The sequence below is a fragment of the Lactuca sativa genome, chromosome 4 (genome assembly GCF_002870075.4).
Source record: "Lactuca sativa cultivar Salinas chromosome 4, Lsat_Salinas_v11, whole genome shotgun sequence".
Lineage (NCBI taxonomy): Eukaryota > Viridiplantae > Streptophyta > Magnoliopsida > Asterales > Asteraceae > Lactuca > Lactuca sativa.
Genome location: NC_056626.2, coordinates 113271457 through 113294488, shown reverse-complemented (window position 1 = coordinate 113294488; position 23032 = coordinate 113271457). Strand labels below are relative to the sequence as shown.

The following is a 23032-nucleotide window of genomic DNA, read 5'->3' as shown; positions in this document are numbered from 1 at the left end:
TAATCAGCTAAATTAGTGAATTAAATTCAGAATTTGTAAGGACTCCAACTCTATGTATGACAACTTAGCAATGCGATTCCAAGATAACATGATATTTGCCCAATTCTATATAAGTTGGTACTTTGAAGTGTTAAGAAGCTCTAACACTTCCCATTCACCACATTAATTAACCACAACAAGCTCTTTGATTAACCCTAACCTTACTAATCTAATCTAAACAAGCTCTTAGAATTAGATTAAAAGATTGCATTAAGCTTTATGTGAATGTTCCCAACAACACCTAATACTCCTCATAAGCTCAGGAGTGTAAGAATGTGTGGATAAGATTTACACTAAATTCATTCAATAGAAATCGGTTTAGTGCTTGTTACTTAGTCCAATTCACAAAACAATTACAGATTTTGCAAAATAGATAACTTGAATGAACTAACACAAATTCAAATGGCCAATAAGAATCACAATTAGAATCAAACATTTGATTAAAGCAAAATCAAATTCACTAGATAGAAATTAAAACCAAACACCAAGCCATATGATTGAAATCATAACCAAGAAGTCAAAACATGAAGTTGGAGAAACTAAGGTTCTAGCCACACATGGCTAGAACAAAATCACAAGTTGTAAAGATGGAAATGATGTGCAATTACAACTTACAAATAAGAGAAATAATGTTTTCAAATGCTAAACGATCAAATCCTTGCAAAAACCTTCGAAATTCCCTATCCAATAATGCTCTGATATGTTGTGTGTCCCAAAAAATGACTCAATTCCCATGATATGAAAAATAGGAAAAACTGCCAAAAGGCTGTTTTGGGTCGAACACGGCCCATGTCAAAATAGAGTAAATCAACACGGGTCGTGCTGAGTGAAAAATGGTCTTCAATCCTCAATTCCAATTCCAAAGTTCGATGCTCAAAACTGCTCAGCTGGGCCAACACGACCCGTGTCAAAATAGGCTAAAATGACATGGCTCGTGTTCAGCAAGGTCAAACTCTTCTTTTATGGTCAAACACGATCCGTGCCCATTCTGCAGTGTAAAACCAATACACCCCGTGTACCCCTCTGACTCCAATTCCAAACTTCATTTTTTCAACTTTTCCTCTTTGAGTCAGATCAACCCGAAATCTTCACCAATGCTTCCCGGCACCTCCAAAATCACAATTCAACCTCCGGTTTACCTGGAAAAGACATGAAAGTGTGCAAATACGGTTGTTCTAGATACTAAAATTAATATGATAAAATGCAAGAAGAATGAAGTATAACTAAGCTAAATAAATGCATAAAAAGGGACTAAAAGTGTGCAAAAAGGTGCACAAAATGCACCTAACAAATCTCCCCAAGATTGAACATTTCTTGTCCCCAAGAAAGAACGAGAATCAGACGAACCAGGATGATTTCTAGATAGCAAAAAAAAACATAGAGCAAAAGGGGATGGAAAGATCCTAAAGGCTAGGAATGAATGCAAGCAATGAAAATCATGAAAAAGAAAAAAAAAATGTACAAAAACACTTGAGAAACAAAATGAACCAAAGAAAAAATTAAGAACAAAAGCAATTTATTTACTTTTATAAATAAATATAAATACGATCAGACTTTACATCAATGGGGCTCCAATCATTAATACCTAGGCGACCATCCTGCTACCTTCCACATATCATAGACTCCCAAAGTAAGGAAGACCACTAAACGGTGTAATCCAATAACCCAATCATAGTTTTATTTAAATTTTATACATTAATTAGCTTTTGCGAGCGAAAATAACATAGTTTGGGATCTCATGTCCTTAAGACTAGATGGTCAAAAATCAGAATCGACGCATCCTTAAGAACCCGTCACAGCAAATCAACTTTCGCTAAAACAGTGAGCCCACCCGAAGGGGCCCAGCCGCCCAGCTCCTATGCTTTCACTTTTTCGAGAGCCACAAGTATCATATCACATAGTTCTTCATTTGCCAAATTTAACTTTGAGATGGCTTCTGATTTAATTAAACTTGGATTTGAATCTTCGTTTTGAGCTTTGAATTCTTCAATCAACTTTTGAATTTCTGAAAGTTTCTTCGATTAAGTGCTTGAAATTTTTGATTTGGGTACTGGATATTATAGTTGTACCCATTCTTCTTTCTTGACTGTGCGGATCTAATACTTAAGCTCTCTGTTACCGCGAGGGTAACGCGTGTCAACAAATAGGTCCATGTTCTGTGGGTCCAGAGTTACTGATAAAAATTCTTTTTAAACATTCAGAAGTAAAACATCCTAAAGTTGTTATTACCGCCCACAAAAACGTTCCGGTATGCCATTTTTTCTTATTATCTAAGGTTGGGGTCTCGAATTATGGTGTTTGGGTCCCCAAGTTATGATAGCTGATTCTACACTTCCGGTAACTATCCGGTCGCCTTGGGTATTTTGTTTTTCATTTGATTTCTCGTTTTCCCACTTCATGGAGCTATCGTATGTAAAGATTGTCATCATCTCGTATAAATTTATTTATTTTTTATATAGGATGCAAAAAACTTTGAAACTAAAGCAAAAAGGAAAAATATTTTTGGGTTTTATATTTTAAAATGCAGGGTGCAAAAGAAAACATATTTTTTTTAAATATGAATGAAATCTATGAATGAACCTAGTGTACAACTCTACCCCTCCCCAAGCTGAAAGATAAGCATCGTGCCCGATACTCGGAGAGGGCGGAACAACCAATTGCGGAGGAGGAGGAGGATAGTAGCTGGGATTTCCGGTCCAAGCCCAAAAGTCCTCCTCATGCTTGTGCTGACGCTCTTGATCCCGAGCGTATTGAGTGGTGAAGGAGGAAAAACTTTGGGTTAGGCTCGTGAGATCTTAATGGTAAGTGTCGAGGTGGGTATGGATCGATTGGAATTGATCCATATATTGTTGGTGATATGATGGGTGCCCAACATGATGGGATGCGTTAGCTCCACCCATGGGAGGTGAATTTTATGGTGCCGACCCGCCACTCTCATCAGCCTCGTCACTTTCTCCACCGTCCTCATCTTTCTCGTCGGAGAAGGAGACGGGGAAAAGATAAGGCATGATTTGTCAGTTGGTGAAGTTAGTAGGCCGCCTGAGGTCAAAGTTGTTCCGGTTTTCGGAAATGATGAGGATTCGTAGGTTGTGGTTTTAGCCCACGGTCCAATTGTGGTTCCCGTCCTCCGTCCGAAACATCCTCATGCTCTCAAGTACTGTTGTGGTAAGGTAGGGGTTACCGGGCAACGGTTGGTGAATTCTGGGAAATGGGGGCCGGACTGGCGCACTTTTAGCAAACAATCTGACAATACCGCCACAATAGATTTTTCTGGACCGTGATGTGCTGAGGCGGATGAGCTTGTTGCAAAGGAATGAACCATAGTGAGGAATGAGGTTATCGTACGGGTGCGACATCGCATAGAGTATTTTGAGCTCAAAAGCGCTAATGGTGCTTCTTTCTTCTCTAGGGACAACAAGTGAAGCAATAATCCTATGGGCCACTTTCATCACAGGGTGGATGAGAGATGAGGTCTTAGCAAAGCTTGAGACATAGGGATGTTGATGCGTAAGGTCAGTCCACCACGTAAGGTCACTATTCTTGGGATTGGGTCATTGGGACCGGAGGTGTTTTCTGTGGGGGGGCCCAACTATGGCATTGATTTGGTCTAGGGCAAGGCATGATCTTGGATCATAAGTCGGAAATGTAGGACACCATGGTCTAAATAGAGTGAAGATAAGAACTTTGTTGTCGGGACTTTGTAACTGAGCTCGTGGACCCGCAACAACCTTTGTCATCCAATGTTCCGAAACAAGGTGTGGACTTGATTATAGATGTGCAACTCATGGAGAGATGACACATGCACAAATTTCTTAATGGTATGAGTGCACTGTAGAATGGTCTCAAGTTTGGCAACTTGAATTGGCCCGAAACAAACCACACCACCATGTGCCGGATTGGGTGGAGGTGATGGGGGCCTAGGCGGAGGCGATGGGGACATACGACGGCGAGCCGACGACTTGGTGTGTCTAGGTCTTTTATAATGTTCGCCTTCCATATGCAAAATTGTTGTTGGGACAAAGATTCAACCGGTCAATGGGTCAAAAAGTCAACTATTGACGGGTCCGGTCAACTCAAGTTTGGCCACCACAAATTAGCGGGAAGCTCAGTTTGAATGATTTCCAAGTTATTGTCAAGTCCAAAATGACCACAAATACATGCAATTTGACCTTAAGAACACAAAATCCACAAGTGAAGAATTGAAAAGATTGTACCAGATTATGAGTGGATATACGTTGTTGTTGGTGAGAAAGTTCTTCTTCAACCTCTCCAAGCTTTCCTACATGAAGATTTAAGTATAAAAACACCAAAATCTTAAAAAAATTCGGACCTAGGGTTTATCAATCCACCATGAAAGTATAAGAAAATGGTGTGTGAGATGTAGGAGATGAAGTGGAGAAGATGAAAATCAAACCTTTTTGAAGATTCAAGCCAAAATCGTGGAAAAATCAATGGATGCAAGTAAAAATCAAACCTTGGGGTTTTCTTGGGAGAAAGGGCTGTTTTGGGGAGTGTTTATGGGTAAATGAGGTGAAAAACCCGATTTTAAACTTAAAAACCCACATGGTCTGCTGTGCAAACACGGCCCGTGTTAATATAGTGTAAATCAACACGGGTCATGTTGGGTGAAATATTTGTTGTGAATGGCTGAACACGACCCGTGTTCGGTATAAGGCAAAAATGAACACAGGTCGTGTACCTCTCTGACTCCGAAAATATTAGCCTCACATGAAAACGACCCGTGTTCATTATAAGGCAAATTGGACACGGGCCATGTACGGATCTGTTTGCCACTTCCCACTTTTTGAACCCCAAATCCCCTCTCATTCAAAAGAAATGGTTTTGCATCCTGAGGTTCGTTTGGTGATTTAAAAACATGTTTAAATGCATTTGGAACATAAAAAGCAAAAAAAAAATCAAAGAAATTGAAATGTTTTTAAAGAAAAAGACAAAAATACCCCCGGGTTGCCTCCCGGTTAGCCGCCCTTGTTTTAAGTCGTGGGCTCGACATGGCCCCCGAATATGCTTCAGTATTGGTACTTGGGGTTCCCAACCACTTCTATCTCTCCATCCTTCACCTCTAATCCTTCGTAAAATGGATTCAATCTATGTCCATTGACTTTTAATGTTTTTTCCGGTTTGTTGGCTTGTGATTTCCACCGCACCATGGTCGAATACCTTTGTGACCATGAAAGGACCAACCCATCTTTATCTTAACTTCCCTGAAATCAACTTGAACCTCGAGTGGTAAAGAAGCACTTTTTGTCCTTGTGCAAAAGTCTTCCGAGAAATCATTTTTTCATGATACGCCTTTGTCCTCTCTTTATAAATCTTGTCACTTTCGTATGCATCATTTCTGATCTCCTCTAACTCTTGAATGTCTAGCTTCCTTTTGTTTCCCGCCTCATCTTCATTCAAATTGAATTTCTTTACAGCCCAAAAAGTTTTGTGCTCGAGCTCAACCGGAAGGCGACACAGTTTTCTAAACACAAGCCGGTATGGGGACATACCAATGGGGGTTTTGAAAGCAGTGCGGTATGCCCATAAGGCATCATCCAACCTTATACTCTAGTCCTTGCAGTTTGGATTGACTTGTGACAACCCTATATTTTTCCAAAGCAATGTAACACTCAAAAGTCAAACACAACAAAACTATTTGGAATCAAGGAAATTAGCCTAAAAAATAAAGTGCTCAAAAATCTAAATTGGGATGCATAAAATGTTAGATATCGTGCCAAGGTGTCCAAAAACATAAAGAACATTCGAAACCAGGTTATAATGAAGAAACTATGACAACTCAAATATTCACGACACACCCGGTAAAACATTATTTAACGTAAAAAGTGAAATTCCAATAAAATGCATTTTTAGCCTTAAGTATCTAAACAAAAGTCATAGAGTTCGTTAAACCGTAACGTACATAAAAAGATCGCCCAAATTGGACTTCGTATGAAAAAGTTACGAATTTTCTAAGTTTCGTAACAACGGTAGAGAGCTAAAACCTCGAATTAAAAATCGAACGATATTTAGCTAACGCAACCTAAACGAGAGTTGAAGGTCTCCACAATAGAAGTAAAATGATAAAAAGACAAATGAAAACAGACGTCGGATAAAGAAGTTATGAATTTTTAACGGACTTTAGCAGTCCCGGCCTATTAAAAACATAGTATTAAAAATAAATCAAAACTAGCCGACAAAGTCTAAATGAAAGTTGTAGAGCATAGTCTCACCTACGCGTGGATATAAAGAACGTGAAAAACGGAGCTCATACGGGAAAGTTACGGAATCTAGAATATTGAAGCCAGAATTACGCCCAGCGTAATTCAAGAGTACGCCCAGCGCACTCAGGTGCAGAGTCAAGTCCCATCGGCTGCAAGCTCTACGCCTAGCTAGACCCGAGCCGTAAGCCATGACGCAAAGTTATGCCCAGCGTAACCGAAGTACGCCCAGCGTACTCCGGTGGTATGCCCAGCGTACTCACGCCTTTAGCCTTATAAATAGAGGGCATGAACTCCAGATTTTGGCACACCTTCCTCAAACTCTCACTCACTTTCACACACTTGCAAGCACCAGAGGCCGTCCCGACACCCTTGATTTCCGCACCTGATCCCCCGACGAAGGTTCTACGCTACCGAGATCCCCGAGAAGCTCGAAGACACAGCTTTCCGCAGTTGAAGTTCTGCTCGACTCTAGTCTCACTCTCTTCAAATCGAACAAGTGAGTTCATACCCCTACTTTTCAAGTCTTTTCATGTTTTAGGGGGGGGGGGAATACAAGTATAATACAAGAAAACGTATCGTTTTATATAAATACAACACCTATCTTATTACTATTTGATACCAACATCTTACTTTACGTATAAAGTTTAGTATTTCATCAAGTTATTTTCACCAAATGGAACATACTTTCTGAAAGACCATAATGGGTATAGTTTGCGAGTTATTCACACATTCTTACATATACATCTTGAAAACCGAAATACTTTCACCTAAAGTGAAATAAAGACTTTCTTATCGTAAATCTATTTATACTAAGTGATGTGAGATATTCAACTTCAACGTACTCTTAAGTATGCATTTCAAGTCCTGTATTATAAGCCATAATCTCTTGAATGGAGAGCGTGATACTTGTGTATAGATCTATACGAGATTGATAACCCCGCACCTAAACTGTTAGCTACAGTTAGACCGGCAGGTCTGGGGTGACAAATGTCATAACACTACAACACCTGAAGAATATTGTTACAGGCAGTCTGTGTCAATAGTATGGTTATAAGACTCACACGAAAGTTTAAAAACAAGTTTGATTTACGAGACTCATGTATGCATTCGGTATTTACGTTATTTTGAATACAAAATTTATCTTTATCATTTAAGTACGAGAGATACTAACGCCCTCCAACTTTGGGAACTTTTCAAACTATATGTGGAAAATATTGGATTTTTTGGAAAATACGTTCATCTATTTTTCTTCCAAAAAGACATACTTTTTCAGTACAAAAACACTTATGAACTCACTAACTTTATTGTTGACACTTTTTCGAAACCACTTGTATTTCTCAGGGAATCAGTAATACAGGTAACTACCAGCTTTTGAAGGAGGAACGCTAAGGCAATTATTATCAAACATTTTAAATCATCATATTGTAATATTCTTTTAGAAACATGTATAACACAAAAATGTACGCTTTTATTATATATATGATGGTTGTATTACTTTCTTTACGATATTCAATTGTATAATACTACGTGAAGTCATCCACCCCCGAATGTTTCCGCCATTCTGGTTTGGGGGTGTGACATGACTGTTTTCTCCAAAATGTTTTTGATTTGCCTATTTGAAACCTCTGCTTGCCCATTGGTTTGGGGTGATAGGTTGTTGAGACTTTATGAGTCACCCCATACTTCTTCAAAATGGCTTCAAGCATCCGGTTGCAAAAATGAGTCCCACAATCACTTATGAGAGCCTTTGGAGTACCAAACCGGGAGAAAATCGATGCCTTAAGAAAATCCGCCACAAGTTTGGAATCATTAGTACGGGTGGCTTTGGCCTCCACCCATTTTGACACATAGTCCACCACCAACAAGATATATGGACAACCAAAAGAGGGCGGAAATGGTCCCATAAAGTCAATACCCCATACATCAAAGATCTCACTTACTAAAATGGGAGTAAGGGGCATTTGATTCCTAGAGCTTAAGGACCCGGATCTTTGGCACTTATCATAATGTGCACATAACACATAAGAATCGTGAAAAATGTAGGCCAACAGAATCCGCTATCTAAGACTTTTCTAGTTGTCCTTTGGGGTCCAAAATGACCTCCACAAGCATAGGAATGACAAAAGTTAAGGATAGATTGTACCTCTTTTTGCTCAACACACCTTCGGATCATTTGGTCTGCACAATACTTCCAAAGGTAAGGCTCATCCCATACATATTGGTTGGCCTCCTTCTTGATTTTGTCCTTTTGCCAACGTGTGGACTCCGGGGGAAACTGATTTGTGACCAAATAGTTGACAATATCTGCATACCATGGGGCTTCCTTGATAACGAACAAGTGCTCATCTGGGAATGTGTCACAGATTGGTGTGGTGTCTGCAGGTGGCACAATACGACTAAGATGATCAACAACCAAATTCCTTTTCCTACTTTTATCTTTGATTTTTATATCGAACTCTTGCAAAAGCAACATCCACCGGATTAACCTTGGCTTCGAATATTTCTTGAGTAGTAAATGCTTTATATCTACATGGTCCGAATTGATAATCAATTTGGTTCCGAGGAGGTATTGTCGGAATTTCTCCAATGCAAAGACAATAGCTAACAACTCATTCTCTGTTGTGGTATAGTTGCTCTATGCACTATCAAGAGTCTTTGATCCACCTTCCAAGCTTAAAAACACACAAATATGGAGAGAAAATGTGTTTTAGGGTTTCTGGACTCAAAAGGGGTGTAAGGGAGGCTAAGGGGGCTAATGACCCTTTAAATAGGGTGCAAAACCCCGAAAATTAGGGTTTCATCATCCAGCTCCAACTCGTCGAGTCATGCCTCCGACTCGGCGAGTTATTCACTTAAACACGTGGCCAAAAACGTTCCTACTCGACGAATCAGGGCATCCAACTCGTTGAGTAGACCTTTTAATATGAAAATAAAGCTATAAAATTATTAACTGAGAGTCGGGGTGTTACACCAACACACCAGAGCATTTCACTCTGATAATTATGGGCCGGGGTAATCCAGCCCAATGGTTGTGGACCGGAGGGTAATCCTGTCCGATGACTGTGGACCCAACATGCGTTTGTATATGTTCTATTGTATGGGGTATTTTGGGGAAACTCACTAAGTTGTGGCTTACAATTTAAGTTTTATGTTTCAGGTACTTCCGATGATTGGGGCAAGGCGAAGGTGTGATTATAGACATCCTTCAGTGATATGTTTTGGAGATTTTATGATACTCTGATTTTGAGATATTTGTATTTGATACTTGGTTTTTATGACTTGGGTTTTTATTGAAATAATGATTTTACTTAAATTGAAAAATGAAAAAAATGTAGTGATTTTTGGGATGTTACTAAGACGAACATGAGGCCAACTTCGATTTTAATTTTGAGTTTCAGGTGAGGTTGGATTTGATTCTATTTTTATTTTGAGTTTTAGCTTAGGTTAGATTTTAGGTTTTGATTTTGTTTTTCAGATTAGTTGTTAGGTTTAGTTTTCGGTTTCAGATTCCGACAAAGGTAGGCGACAGGGACGGCTTGCCAGAAAAGAAAATCATTGTTGGTGTTCTTAAGGCGGAGGGGGAGAACGAAGGTAGGGGATAGTGGTTTGTGTGCTTATGGAGAAATTTCTTTTTTTTTTTTAAATTAAAAAAGAATAAAAGAATAAAAGAAAACAAAAAAAATATTAGGGGCAAATTAGTCCTTTTATGTCCAAAGGGACTAAGTGTGCAAGAAAAAAACAAACCCAAGTATGGTCCAAGTTGATTTTTGAAAATAGAGAGTAATCGTGCGTTTTGACATATGTCCAAGGGATGAATTGTGTAATTTACCCTATGTTTTATATCAATAATAATAATAATAAGTTATTTGATTAAAAAAAATACATAAAGGCATTATAGTCTTTTCATATTTTTTTTTCATGCCCACTATCCATTTTTTTCTTTTATGTAATTGCTCCTATAGTATCTTTTCGTGGATTATATTTCACTTTAAGTTCTTCATATTTTACTTGTTTGACATCTACCATCATCCTCATAGATTCAGACATGCTACAAGCCTTGAGCTTATTGATGGGGGTTGAATGATGACTAGATTTGAGAATGAATTAACTAGTCAGAAGACATTCAAAAAATGGATTTGATGTAACATATGTTATGAACGGTTTTCGCTCTCAAATATGTTATAATTTAAACATGTTTAAAACATAATTTTATAAGTAGAAGTAAAGATATTTTTTTTAATATTGAAATTTAGTTTATATATGATTACACTTTAGGTTTGATATTTATTTAATCTTATTAACTAACTTATAATCATTATTAGAAAGAAACTGAAAAGTCATGAGAGTTTCAAATGAATGTGGTGAAAACAAAAATGCATGGGAGTTTCAAATAAATGTGGTGAAAGAAAAAATGTTTCCTTTATAATATAGTATGATATGATATGATATGATGATATGATATATATATATATATATAGTGGCGTAGCCACATAGAGGCAAAGGTGGGGCTTGGCCCACACCATAAAAAGTATATATATATATATATATATATATATATATATATATATATATATATATATATATATATGTTAAATAAAAGGAATTAATTCATCTCATTCAAAACTTCAGATCCCATATCTGGCTCATACTTTGTAAATTATTTGGCATACCCTAATTCAAAACTTTAGATCCCATATCTCGTTCATACATTGTAAATTTTTTGGCCTACCCTAAAATAAAATCATGGCTACGCCACTATGTATATATATATATATATATATATATATATATATATATATATATATATATATATATATATATATATCATCCTATCCTATCCTATCATATCATATCATATTATAAAGGAAGCATTTTTTCTTTCACCAAATTCATTTAAAACTTCCATGTATTTTTCCTTTCACCACATTCATTTGAAACTCCCATGACTTTTCAATTTCTTTCTAATAATGATTATAAGTTGGTTAATAAGATTAAATAAATATCAAACCTAAAGTTTAATCATATATAAACTAAATTTCAATATTAAAAAATATCTTTACTTCTACTTATAAAGTTATGTTTTTTAACTTTTAACATATTATACTTAATTTATTAGTTTTAATATATTGTTGGATGCAAACCATTATCATTTTAAAGCTACAACTTTTGAACAATTTGTATAAAATATTTAAATTAAAAAGTTAAAAAAACATACCTTTATAAGTAGAAGTAAAAACATTCTTTTAATATTGAAATTTAGTTTATATATGATTACACTTTAGGTTTGATATTTATTTAATCATATTAACCAACTTATAATCATTGTTAGAAGGAAATTGAAAAGTCATGAGAGTTTTGAATGAATTTGGTGAAAGGAAAAATACATGGAAGTTTCAAATGAATGTGGTGAAAGAAAAAATGTTTCCTTTATAATATAGAAGCATTTTTTCTTTCACCACATTCATTTGAAACTTCCATGTATTTTTCCTTTCACCACATTCATTATTAAAATACATGCATTTTTTCTTTCACCACATTCATTTGAAACTTCCACGCATTTTTCCTTTCACCACATTCATTTGAAACTCTCATGACTTTTCAATTTCTTTCTAATAATGATTATAAATTGGTTAATAAGATTAAATAAATATGAAACCTAAAGTGTAATCATATATAAACTAAATTTCAATATTAAAAAAATATCTTTACTTCTACTTATAAAGTTATGTTTTTAAAACTTTTAACATATTGTACTTAATTTATTAGTTTTAATATATTGTTGGATGCAAACCATTATCATTTTAAAGCTACAACTTTTGAACAATTTGTATAAAATATTTAAATTATAAATTTAAATATAACATTACAGGACCAGCTTAAATATAAATTTTAGTTTAACTTTAACAACCCAAATAATATTTTGTAAATAATTACAAGTGATAAATTTTCTGATAATGATTATAATTTGGTTAATAAGGTTAAATAAATATCTAACCTAAAGTGTAATAATAAATAAACTAAATTTCAATATTAAAATAATATATTTACTTCTATTTATAAAGGTATGTCTTTAACTTTTAAAATATTATACTTAATTTATTAGATTTAATATGTTGTTTTATGTAAACCACTATCAATTTAAAGCTACAACTTTTGAACAGTTTGGACAAAATACTTAAACTGTTAATTTAAATATAACATTACAGTGTTAACTTAAATATAAATTTCAGTTCCATTTAAAAAACCAAATGAATATTTTGTGAATAGTTAAAAGCAATAATTTGTAGTGCTAAATGCAAAAACTAAATTATAATATCAATTTAACTAAAATATTTCCTAAAGATATTTGTATAATCGATAAAAGTTTTCATATAAGTAGCTTAAAATAACTTACAATAACAATAGTTAAAAATAACTCTATATAAAGGATTATACTATTACCTTTAAAATCAAAAGACAATGTCTGATGTTTTAAATAACTATAATGATAGAAATTAAAACGTTAAGAAAATAAATTAAAAAAAAAACTAATTAACGATAACAAAAACTATAAATAACATTAATCCATATATTATATTTAATTTTATTCATGAGTAACTCGCGGGTAGAAGTCATTCAAACAGTTGGGATTGTACAGTTATAATAGATGTACATATTATCATATAATTCAAAATAACCAATATAGTTATTATATCAAATTTAACAACAGCGTTATTGTTATATTTAAAAAAAACATATATTTGTAAAGATTTCAACTATATAGGTTTTTCTACATAACGCGCAGGCATTCGCCTAGTACTATATTATACAGGAAACATTTTTTCTTTCACTACATTCATTTGAAACTCCCATGCATTTTCCTTTCACCACATTCATTTGAAACTCCCATGACTTTTCAATTTTTTTCTAATAATGATTATAAGTTGGCCAAAATAGTATCTTTACTTTTACTTATAAAGTTATGTCTTTAACTTTTAATATATTATATATAATTTATTAGTTTTAATATGTAAACCATTATCATTTTAAAATTACAATTTTTGATCAGTTTGAATAGATACTTACATTATTAATTTAAATATAGGGTCAACTTAAATATAAATTTTAATTCGACTTAAATAACCTAAAAAATAGTTAAAAGTGATAAATTGTAGTGTCTTTCTAATAATGATTATAAGTTGGTTAATAAGGTTAAATAAATATCAAACCTAAAGTGTAATCATAAATAAACTAAATTTCAATATTGAAACAATATATATACTTATATTTACAAAGTTATGTTTTTAACTTTTAACATATTATAATTAATTTATTAGATTTAATATGTTGTTGTATGTAAACCATCATCAGTTTAAAACTACAACTTTGGAACAGTTTAGATAAAAATACTTAAATTCTTAATTTAAAACATTATATGATGAATTTAAATATAAATTTCAATGTCATTTAAAAAACCCAAAGAATATTTTGTGAATAATTAAAAGTGATAAATTGTAGTGCTAAATGCAAAAACGAAATTGTAATCTCAATTTAATTACAATATTTCCTAAAGATATTTTTATAATCATTAAAAGTTTTAAAAAAAGTAGCTTAAAGTAACTTACAATAACAATAGTTAAAAATAACTCTATATAAATGATTATATTGTTACCTTTAAATACAAAAAAAAAAAATGTTTGACTTTTAAATAATTTCATAGAAATTAAAACGTTAAGAAAATAAATTTTAAAAAATTAAATAACAATAACATCTATAAATAACATTAAACCATATATTATATTTAATTTTTTTCATGACTAATCCGCGGGTAAAGGTCATAATCAATATATTATATCAACTTAGTATACGAATTAGTATATCAAATTTAACAACAACGTTATTATTATATTTCAGAAAACAAAGATTTTTAAAGATTTCAATTATATAAGTGTTTTTGCATAACGGCGAACGTGCGAAAATTCGCCTAGTGTGTGTGTGTGTATATATATATATATATATATATATATATATATATATATATAATGAATTAATTGAGATTTAGATGGATGATAATGTAATAATAAAGTGGTACGTGGATGTAAAATTATCGATGGAAGTTTGGTAGTTCAATTAATAACAATGTCAGATGAGTGTTGATTTATTTATAAACTCAACTGTTAAATTATATTTTTTTATAAAAAAAAAATATTACTAAAAGCCGAAAATTAGATTTACAACGTTAAATTGATAACAAAAAAAATATATATATAAAAAAAATAGTGGTTTAACTATAGAATCCGAAATTCAAAATAATACTTGGAATATATGTTTTTAGAAAAAATGGTTATTTATATATAAAAAAAATGTCATTTTTGTTAACATGTTTATAATGGTCAAATCTTTATTCAAAGAATTGATTTTTTTTTTTTTTTTTGATTTCTCGAATTTACAAGTATAACTAAACAGAAATTCATTTTTATTCCAGATTGAGTCTATAGTAAAATAGTAATCAACTATAACTACGAGGTTCATTCAGTAAAAACGAGAAACAACATATGTTTATGTATGGGATAGGTCTGCTTGAATGTACCCAAATGGAAGGCCTCTGTAACCTCTTCTTACCTTCTTCTACAACCGTTCATCTCCACCATTTCCTGGCGAACCCTCTAAGCAACCAGAATCACCCCAGTTTCAAAATCAAATCTTCAACAGTCTCTCCTCAATCTCAATCTCAAACACCCACAAGGAAAAAACACCGAGATTTCGATGAAAAATATATATTCCCGTCATCGATACCAATCCACACCAAGAACCCTATTGCCATTTATAAAGATATTCAAAGATTCGCCAAGCAAAACAAGCTCAAAGAGGCTCTAAGTATATTGGATTACTTGGAAAAACGTGGTGTTCCTGTAAACCCAACTACATTCTCCGAACTCATCGCGGCAGTTGTTCGAGTGAAGTCGTTATCCATCGGGAAAGTGATTCACACTCATATCCGTATCAATGGGCTTGAAAATAACGAGTTCTTACGAACTAAGCTTGTTAATATGTACACCTCATGTGGGTCGGTTGAAGATGCTCACCACCTGTTCGACGAAATGCCAACATCAAGTGTCTACCCATGGAACGCTTTGCTCAGGGGCAATGTGGTTGTGGGTGGTAAGAACCATCATAAAATCCTCGAAACATTTTCACGAATGCGGGAATTGGGCATCGAATTGAATGTTTACACATTCTCCTGTTTGCTCAAAAGTTTGGGTGGATCTTCGGCCCTTTATCAAGGTTTAAAGACTCATGGACTATTAATCAAGAACGGATTCATAGACGATTCCATTGTAACCACTTGTTTGATCGATATGTACTTCAAATGTCATAAAATTAAACTCGCCCGCCAACTATTCGAAGAAATGTGCGAAGATCACCGTGATGTGGTCTTATGGGGAGCTATGATCGCGGGTTTTGCACACAATCGGCTTCAAATCGAAGCCCTAGATCACTTCCGTTTGATGCTAAAAGAACAAATAGCTCCAAATTCTGTTACTTTAACCACAATCCTCCCCGTAATTGGTGAAATTTCATCCCGAAAACTCGGTCAAGAAGTACACGCCTACATAATCAAGACAAAAGAGTACTCAAAACAATTGCCTATCCAATCCGGTTTAATCGATATGTACTCCAAATGCGGTGATTTGGGGTCGGGAAGAACGGTTTTCTACAATTCAAACGAACGGAACACGATCTCGTGGACTGCACTCATGTCCGGTTACGCTGCAAACAACCGGTTCGACATGGCTTTGAAATCAATCGTTTGGATGCAACAAGAACGGTTCAAGCCCGATGTTGTAACCATCAACACCGTCATTCCTGTTTGCGAAAAGCTCAAAGCTTTAAAATCGGGTAAAGAAATCCATTGTTTTGCAATCAAGAACAATTTCGTTAAACAAATCGGTGTCACCACATCATTAATGATGATGTACTCGAAATGTGGTGTTCATAATTACTCCATTAGACTTTTCGATCATCTCGAGAGAAGAAACGTGATCTCATGGACGGTTATGATCGAATCGTATATGGAATCGAAGCGATTCGATGACGCGATTAGGGTTTTCCGATCAATGGCGGTATCCAAACACCGCCCGGATTCGGTGGCGGTTTCGAGAATTTTTAGGGTTTGCAGTGAACTACGGGCGGTGAAACTCGGGAAGGAGTTACACGGACATGTTTTGAAGAAAAACTTTGATTCGATTCCGTTTGTTTGTTCTGAGATTATGAAGTTTTACGGTGTTTGCGGTGAAATTTCTACTGCGATTAGGGTTTTTGAGGGGGTTCCGGTGAAGGGTTCGATGACTTGGACTGCAGTCATCGAGGCGTACGGATATGCTTCTTGTTATCAAGAAGCGGTTGGTATTTTTAACGAGATGATGACCCGCGGGTTTTTGCCAAACCGGTTTACTTTTAAGGCGGTTTTGTGGATTTGTGAAAGAGGTGGATTAGTGGATGATGCTTTACGGGTTTTTCGGTTGATGACTCGGAGATATAAAGTTGAAGCAACCGAAGAAGATTACTTGAGCATTATTAGGGTTTTGAAGAATTTGGGTCGAACCGATGAAGCTGAAAGGTTTAGTCGATTGAGGGCATCTTTGTAATTGTAATCAAGTTAAATGTAAAAACAACTTAATTTCAATATACTTTTTCTTATGAACTCATTGTAATTTGAAAAGTCTAGCCAATTACTTTCCTTATTATAGTGGTAAAAATTGTTTTTGGATTATTCAATACCGATAATACAAAGTACTTACATTTCACTATCAATATGGGTGATGTATTTTATTTGTTACATATAGCTATTATCAATAAAAAGAAATACAAGTGTGTTGCTATTATGGGTAAAGAAATGTAAGTAGTGTTATTTATAGAAATTTAAGCAAAACTACTGCACATACATCATCATCATCATCCATCACGACTGTGGGTATACATCGGATCTTATAAGAGACTGAAAAAAAAAAGTACATATTTGCATCGTTGACTTATTCAAGAAAGTCAAACCCCAAAGAACTGTTCCAAAGATGAAGAAGTGAAAACATTTGGAGCAATTTGCTCGGTTTTAAGTGGTGAAATGTGGAGTTGACATTTGATGAACCTCTGCCATAAAACGAAAACACCAAAAACAAAATCAACCATGTTAGAAAATAAATAAATAAAAAATTACCCAATTATAGCATTGCGTTCACAATTTTTTTCATTAAAACATTGTATTTTGTATTGTACTTTTAATTTGCTTCTTATAACAAAAAATGTATAAACATAAATATAAATATAAACATACCGCCAATTGAGAAGAAATTTCGCGGTTTGAGTCTATATGCCAATCGGGCTCCAATTGTCTAACGAAAGAAGTCCGCCCAACTTCTTTGCTACAAAACAGAACCTGCAATTTCATATTATATTATATTTATATTTATATTTATATTATAATTCATTAAAATAGTATTTAACAATTTACCTTGTCTTTAATCAAGCCACCTGATGTAAAAATGCCCGCATTTTCCAATGCAGTTAAAACCCTTTTCTGCAAACACAATTACTTTATGAAAAAATAGACAATAGTACATACTGAAGTGTTGTTTCTTTTCCTTTATTACTTAAAGACTTAACAGAGAAAGTCATGGAAATGAGGCTTTCCCCCATTAAGTCCTGACTTTTTTTTTTTTTACAAAATTTGCCCTCATTTATTTTAATCTTCCATTTCCCCAAAGTATGACACCATTTTCTCAAGTTTTCTACGGTTATTTTCGACGTTGAGGATGAGGAGGGCATTGACGTCTTTTGCACAAATGAGAGATTGAGAAAATTATAATCGATGTTCACAACAGAGAGATCAATACATCTCTTTGGGTTGGACAAAAAGTAGTAATTTTGTCCCATTGAGATCAGTCATGGTCAAAGTCAAAGTAAAAAAAAAAAAAAAAAAGTGGGTAAGATAGATGATCATACTTCGGTTTCATCATCTAAAACGGTTTCCATGAGATAAAGGTCACAAAACTTTGTCATCTCCAATACAACTTCCAAAACCGAAGATCTCACAGTTGCTTGATTCTACAATAATATACAAATACAATGAAAGCATAAATCACATGACTTGATCTTGAGATTGAAATATGTATGAAAAATAATAAGGATTAGTTTTTTTCATTTTTGTTTATGCAAACAATGAAACAAACTGGTTTTTTTGAACAAAATATGCAACCATGCTTCACTCTAGGACCAAAATATGCAAAATTGAAACATGGTTGCTTAATCATGTCTAAAAAGTAAACACTTTGTTGCATTAATTAGTAAAAGTGTGAAAAGTTGTTGCATGAGCCCATTTTTAATTTTATTAGTATATGACCATTTAAAATGAGATAATAAACAAAATCAACTTATTAGGTATACGAGTCAAAAAATTTGTCTATAAAATTGTTAATAATAATTTTTCTCAAGATACAAAATTATTTTACCTAAATATCAATATGATAAATTAACTGGTTGCATAGTCCGTGTCGAAAACCACTTTGTTGTAAAAATTGGTATAAAGGTGAAACATTGTTGCATAAATACGCATTTAATTCAAAAAAAGAAAAATATATAAAACATGGTTTGCATAAACAAACATTTAACCCCCAAAAAAAACAAAAAAAAAAAATTATAAAAAATGAATCACAGTCACGACCTGAAGCTCCTCTGGAGTACTTTCCTCAAGTATAATGCCAAGCAACCGACATGTTACCTTCACCAAAATCAACCAAACATTTATATTTTATATGATAACATAAAAATTAAGTGTCTACAATACAACTATTTTACATTTATATAAATAAAAACTCCCCGTTTTATCGATCTAGCCACTTATTTTTTTTTGTAGCGACTAAAACTAAACCATTACACTTTTTCTTACCATTTTTCCTGGTTACACGGTTTGATTTCAGGAAAAATTAAAGAAAAACACAGCATACGTTTCCCATTTTATCAATTTAACCACTAAACTATTATTGTAACAAACTAACAATCATAAAAAAAGGTAAATAGTTCAGTGGCTATATCAATAAAATGGTGAAAGTGCAATTGCTTTTCTAAATTTTTCCCTACAGTAAATACAAAACTTATTCAATATATATATATATATATATATATATATATATATATATATATATATATATATATATATATATGTGTGTGTGTGTGTGTGTGTGATACCTTCCTTCCATCATTTAATCTTTGTCTAACTATTTGTCCCAAAGTAGGCTGCAAAAACAAGTAGAATAAATTATAAGTAACCCAAAACCAAAAGAATTAAAACTAAGATTTTTATAGAAAAAAAAAAAAAAAAAAAAAAAAAAAAAGTTAAAATTACCTTTACAGGTTGAAAAAGGTCATCGATTACAGTTTGAGTTGATGAAGGCAAGAGATTTGAATTTGGTTGAGTATTGACTTGAGAAGAAGGCTGAGGTTGAGGTTGAGGTTTAGGTTGTCTCCCATGGGGCCCACTAGGTGCTAAGAGTAGCCTCCATGTAAAAATTATAGTACAAACAACAGCCACTAAAGCCCAAACAGATCTTAAATCCTGCAATTCATTTTATTTTATTTTTTTTGCTTAAAAAAGAGTTTAGAGTGCAGATGATATGATCACAAAACATGCACACAATACAAGAAGTAGGATTATTTGAGATTGGATAATTTATTTTCCAAAAGTAACAATTGAAACTTCAGAGTTTTAATGTTATATGCCTCATAAGATAATCATACCAAAATAAGTCCTGAGATTTAAGTATCTTGTACAAAAATAGAAATTGCCAAAAATGGTCAAAAAATTTTTTTTTTCGTTGCCAATATAGTAGATTTAGGGCTCGAACGTGCTATTTACTATTTAGTGTGCCATGAGTTACATTTTGATAGTGTAAAATAAGAAGTTCAGGTTACTTAATACTTAATAGTACCTATTTATTGGTAATTATTTAGGTGAATTAGATCAACAGCTAAAGAAAAGATGAATCCATGTTGATTTACAAAATTGGATGCATGCTAAAATGATGATTTACAAAATCTATGTGTGAAATATTGAGTGATCCAATCCCCTAAAGTTGATGCCATATGTTATCCTATGCATGATGTCTAAGAGAGTAAGGATTCCTAGTGTTTCTTTGGTGAAATATCAAGAAAACCTACATATCAAGGAAAATCTCAATCTCTGGTTAGAAAAATCTACTCAAAGATAGCATTTTACTTTCAATTTCTTTTCTTGTTAGAACATTGAAAAAGCTACCCGATTATAACAAGGAAAATTGCTTTGTATTTCTATGGCATTGCTATAATTGGGTAGTTTGTTTTCAAAGTACAATGTTGTAATAGGACGAAATAGAGGCAGGATGTTATGATAAACGAATATATTGAAGTTTGTTGCAATCGATAACTATGATAATGAGAAGTGATCACTAGAGGTGAACATGGTGTTGAGATTGCAATACCAACAGTTGTTTTATCATGGTTCGAACTGTGAGCATAACACCATGGAATCACATGTTTATGGGAATTGGGGCGTAGAATATGTTACTACTAATGTTGCTCTTGATCAAAGTGCATAACCTAAACCAACCTTTCCAATTTCGATTATCTTCACAAACCTCAAATTCTCATCATCATGGAACCATAGGGAAAACCCCAATTCGGATTTCACATTTTCACCACAAATTACGATAAAAATCATAGAGGCAGTAAGATCAAGCCTGCGAAAATGGGAAACTCAAATAACAAGAAACTTGCAAAAATGAAAATGAAATTAGCACCTGGGTATCTAATATTTCGGACATTCTGGCGGATAGAAAAGCCCCAATTCTCTTGATCAGCTGTGAAACATCGTCCTTCGTGTAATCATCCATGTCTGTATGTATTGCAATTAGTTAATCTTATTCGAGCGCTCACCTTAAAGAAAAAAAAATCAAGCAGTTTTCTAGACTTTCATTAGTTTGTGTATCATTCAAGGGAGAGAAAACGAGTGTTTGAAGTTGAAAGAGACGGAAAGAGTAGAAAACAGATCTTGGCGTCAAGGAAGGGGTGTTGATTAAAGTCAGGCTCTTAAATTCGCGAGTTTGTTTTTACTTTTTAGAAAAAAGGGTATCACAAAATTAGCTTAGGAGGAAGCTTCTTAACAAAATAACCATTTTTTTACCATCAATTATATGAGATTCACGATAAAATTTATAACTCTAAAAAAATGTCCCTAATTTGAAGATATATTTAGATACTTATTTTTTTTATATCTAAAACGCATTTTAGTATTATTATTATTTTTAAAACTTTAGCTCTTTACATTATGAAATTTTATTTGCAATTACTTTTAAACAATTAACAAAAATTTTAGACAAAATTGTGAATTTGGCCCATGTGGTATGTCAAAAATTGAGACGATTGTCCAAAATGTTTTGAAATTGTATCGGTGGTCCAAAATAAGGTTTTTGTTGCGTTTTTGGTTCATTTCATAATTGAGTGTGTTTGAAATGACATGTTTGCCCTTTCTATTTATTTTTTCCTTTTTTATTTATTTTAATTTATTTAATTAAAATAAAACAAAAATCAAAATATAAACCCCACCCAACCCACGTCCCTCTTCCTATTCTCACTCTCTATATTTTTCATCGGAAATCACCGCCTATTCCCGAAACCACCACTGTTGGAAACCACTGTCGTCGGAAATCGTCACCGTCGTTAGAACGCTTCAGACATGCATTCCCCTCCCCCATCTCTCTCTCTCTCTATCTATCTCTATCTCTCTCTCTCACACACACACACAAACGACTCTACAAACGGCTCAGGTGAACAACTCTAGATGACGAAAACCACCACCTTTGTTGGAATCCTCAGTCTATGGAAGCTCCAGAAATCGTCGGAACCCTCAAACTAATGAAGACGAAGATAACGACGACGTTAAAAACAACACGTCTTTGTTGTCGTCTTTCTAGATTTACTCTTCGTCTTTACAAACTCTATCTCTGACTCTGTTTATGAAAGGGATAAGCAAAACGTAAGAGACGAAGTTACCACTGATGTTGCCCTTACAAACCTTATCTTCAATTTCTGTGTCACAATCACCTCTGCAAACCCTAGCTCTGATCTCATCTAGATCTTAGAGGCGCCGGCATTGCCGAAGAAGGAAAAAGAGAGTCGAACAACAGATCTGTAAATATATGCAAACCCTTGCTCCGTGTTGAGGTGGCAACGTCTTCATCTGCTCCGATATTAGGTGGCGACGTAGATTTGAGAAAGGGGGAAACCGTTTGAAACCATTATGGTCGTCTGCTAGAATCGGGCATGAGAAGGATGAGGGTTTCCAGATATGGAAATTTGAATTTTTAGTGTTTTTGTTCTGAAGATCTGGAAAATTTAGTTCATGGTTCTAGGGTTTTGATTTTGCACCTGAATCAAATAGGACATGAGCAGTCATACCATTGACCAAGAAGGTCCCTATACATAATCAGATAAAACATAAGCATAAATAACGACAACAAAATAGAATAAAGAAGGGAATCATACCAGTGACCACATTCGGTGTTGAACGCGCCTCATCCGTTATCAGTTGGAATGCCCGAATCTTCAGCACAGGTGACTTCGCCTTGCCCTGGCGGCCATCGGTGATCTTCAAAGTGGATGGTGTTGGCGCCTCCACTGCTCCTCCTGTCAGTCTTGGACAACTGACCTTTTTATGGCCGGTCTAATTGCAATGAAAGCAAATTAGTGAACCCCATGGGCAGTCC

At 34.0% G+C, this 23032-nt stretch overlaps 2 protein-coding genes across 3 annotated transcripts; one reads left to right on the top strand and one right to left on the bottom strand.

The window, feature by feature from the left end:
• The first annotated feature begins 14671 nt into the window (after window positions 1–14671).
• LOC111903487 (pentatricopeptide repeat-containing protein At1g71460, chloroplastic) lies at window positions 14672–17013 on the top strand. The gene has a single exon (XM_023899250.3). It carries the CDS (start codon window positions 14795–14797, stop codon window positions 16886–16888), a length of 2094 nt encoding a protein of 697 aa, XP_023755018.1. The 5' UTR covers window positions 14672–14794; the 3' UTR covers window positions 16889–17013.
• Window positions 17014–17129: 116 nt separating this feature from the next.
• Window positions 17130–21348, bottom strand: LOC111903488 (peroxisome biogenesis protein 22). 2 transcript variants are annotated; one of them, XM_052770407.1, is made up of 9 exons: window positions 21068–21348; window positions 20878–21007; window positions 19639–19848; window positions 19482–19529; window positions 18958–19014; window positions 18240–18341; window positions 17749–17814; window positions 17572–17673; window positions 17130–17387 (listed from the first exon to the last, which is right to left on the bottom strand). In XM_052770407.1, the coding sequence occupies exons 2-9, from the start codon at window positions 20986–20988 to the stop codon at window positions 17286–17288; spliced, it is 798 nt and encodes a 265-aa protein (XP_052626367.1). In that variant the 5' UTR covers window positions 20989–21007; window positions 21068–21348; the 3' UTR covers window positions 17130–17285. The 2 variants fall into 2 exon arrangements, with proteins under 2 accessions (XP_052626367.1, XP_052626368.1); XM_052770408.1 differs by lacking the exon at window positions 20878–21007 and having other exon boundaries at window positions 21068–21346.
• Window positions 21349–23032: the final 1684 nt, after the last annotated feature.

Coding starts and splice junctions, on each gene's coding strand:
- LOC111903487 (XM_023899250.3), top strand. CDS start 14,795: ATGTTTATGTATGGGATAGGTCTGCTTGAATGTACCCAAATGGAAGGC.
- LOC111903488 (XM_052770407.1), bottom strand. CDS start 20,988: ATGATTTTTATCGTAATTTGTGGTGAAAATGTGAAATCCGAATTGGGG. Junction 19,849..20,877: donor AGATAATCGAAATTGGAAAG/GTTGGTTTAGGT, acceptor AATGAATTGCAG/GATTTAAGATCTGTTTGGGC. Junction 17,674..17,748: donor GTGGCTTGATTAAAGACAAG/GTAAATTGTTAA, acceptor ATGAAATTGCAG/GTTCTGTTTTGTAGCAAAGA.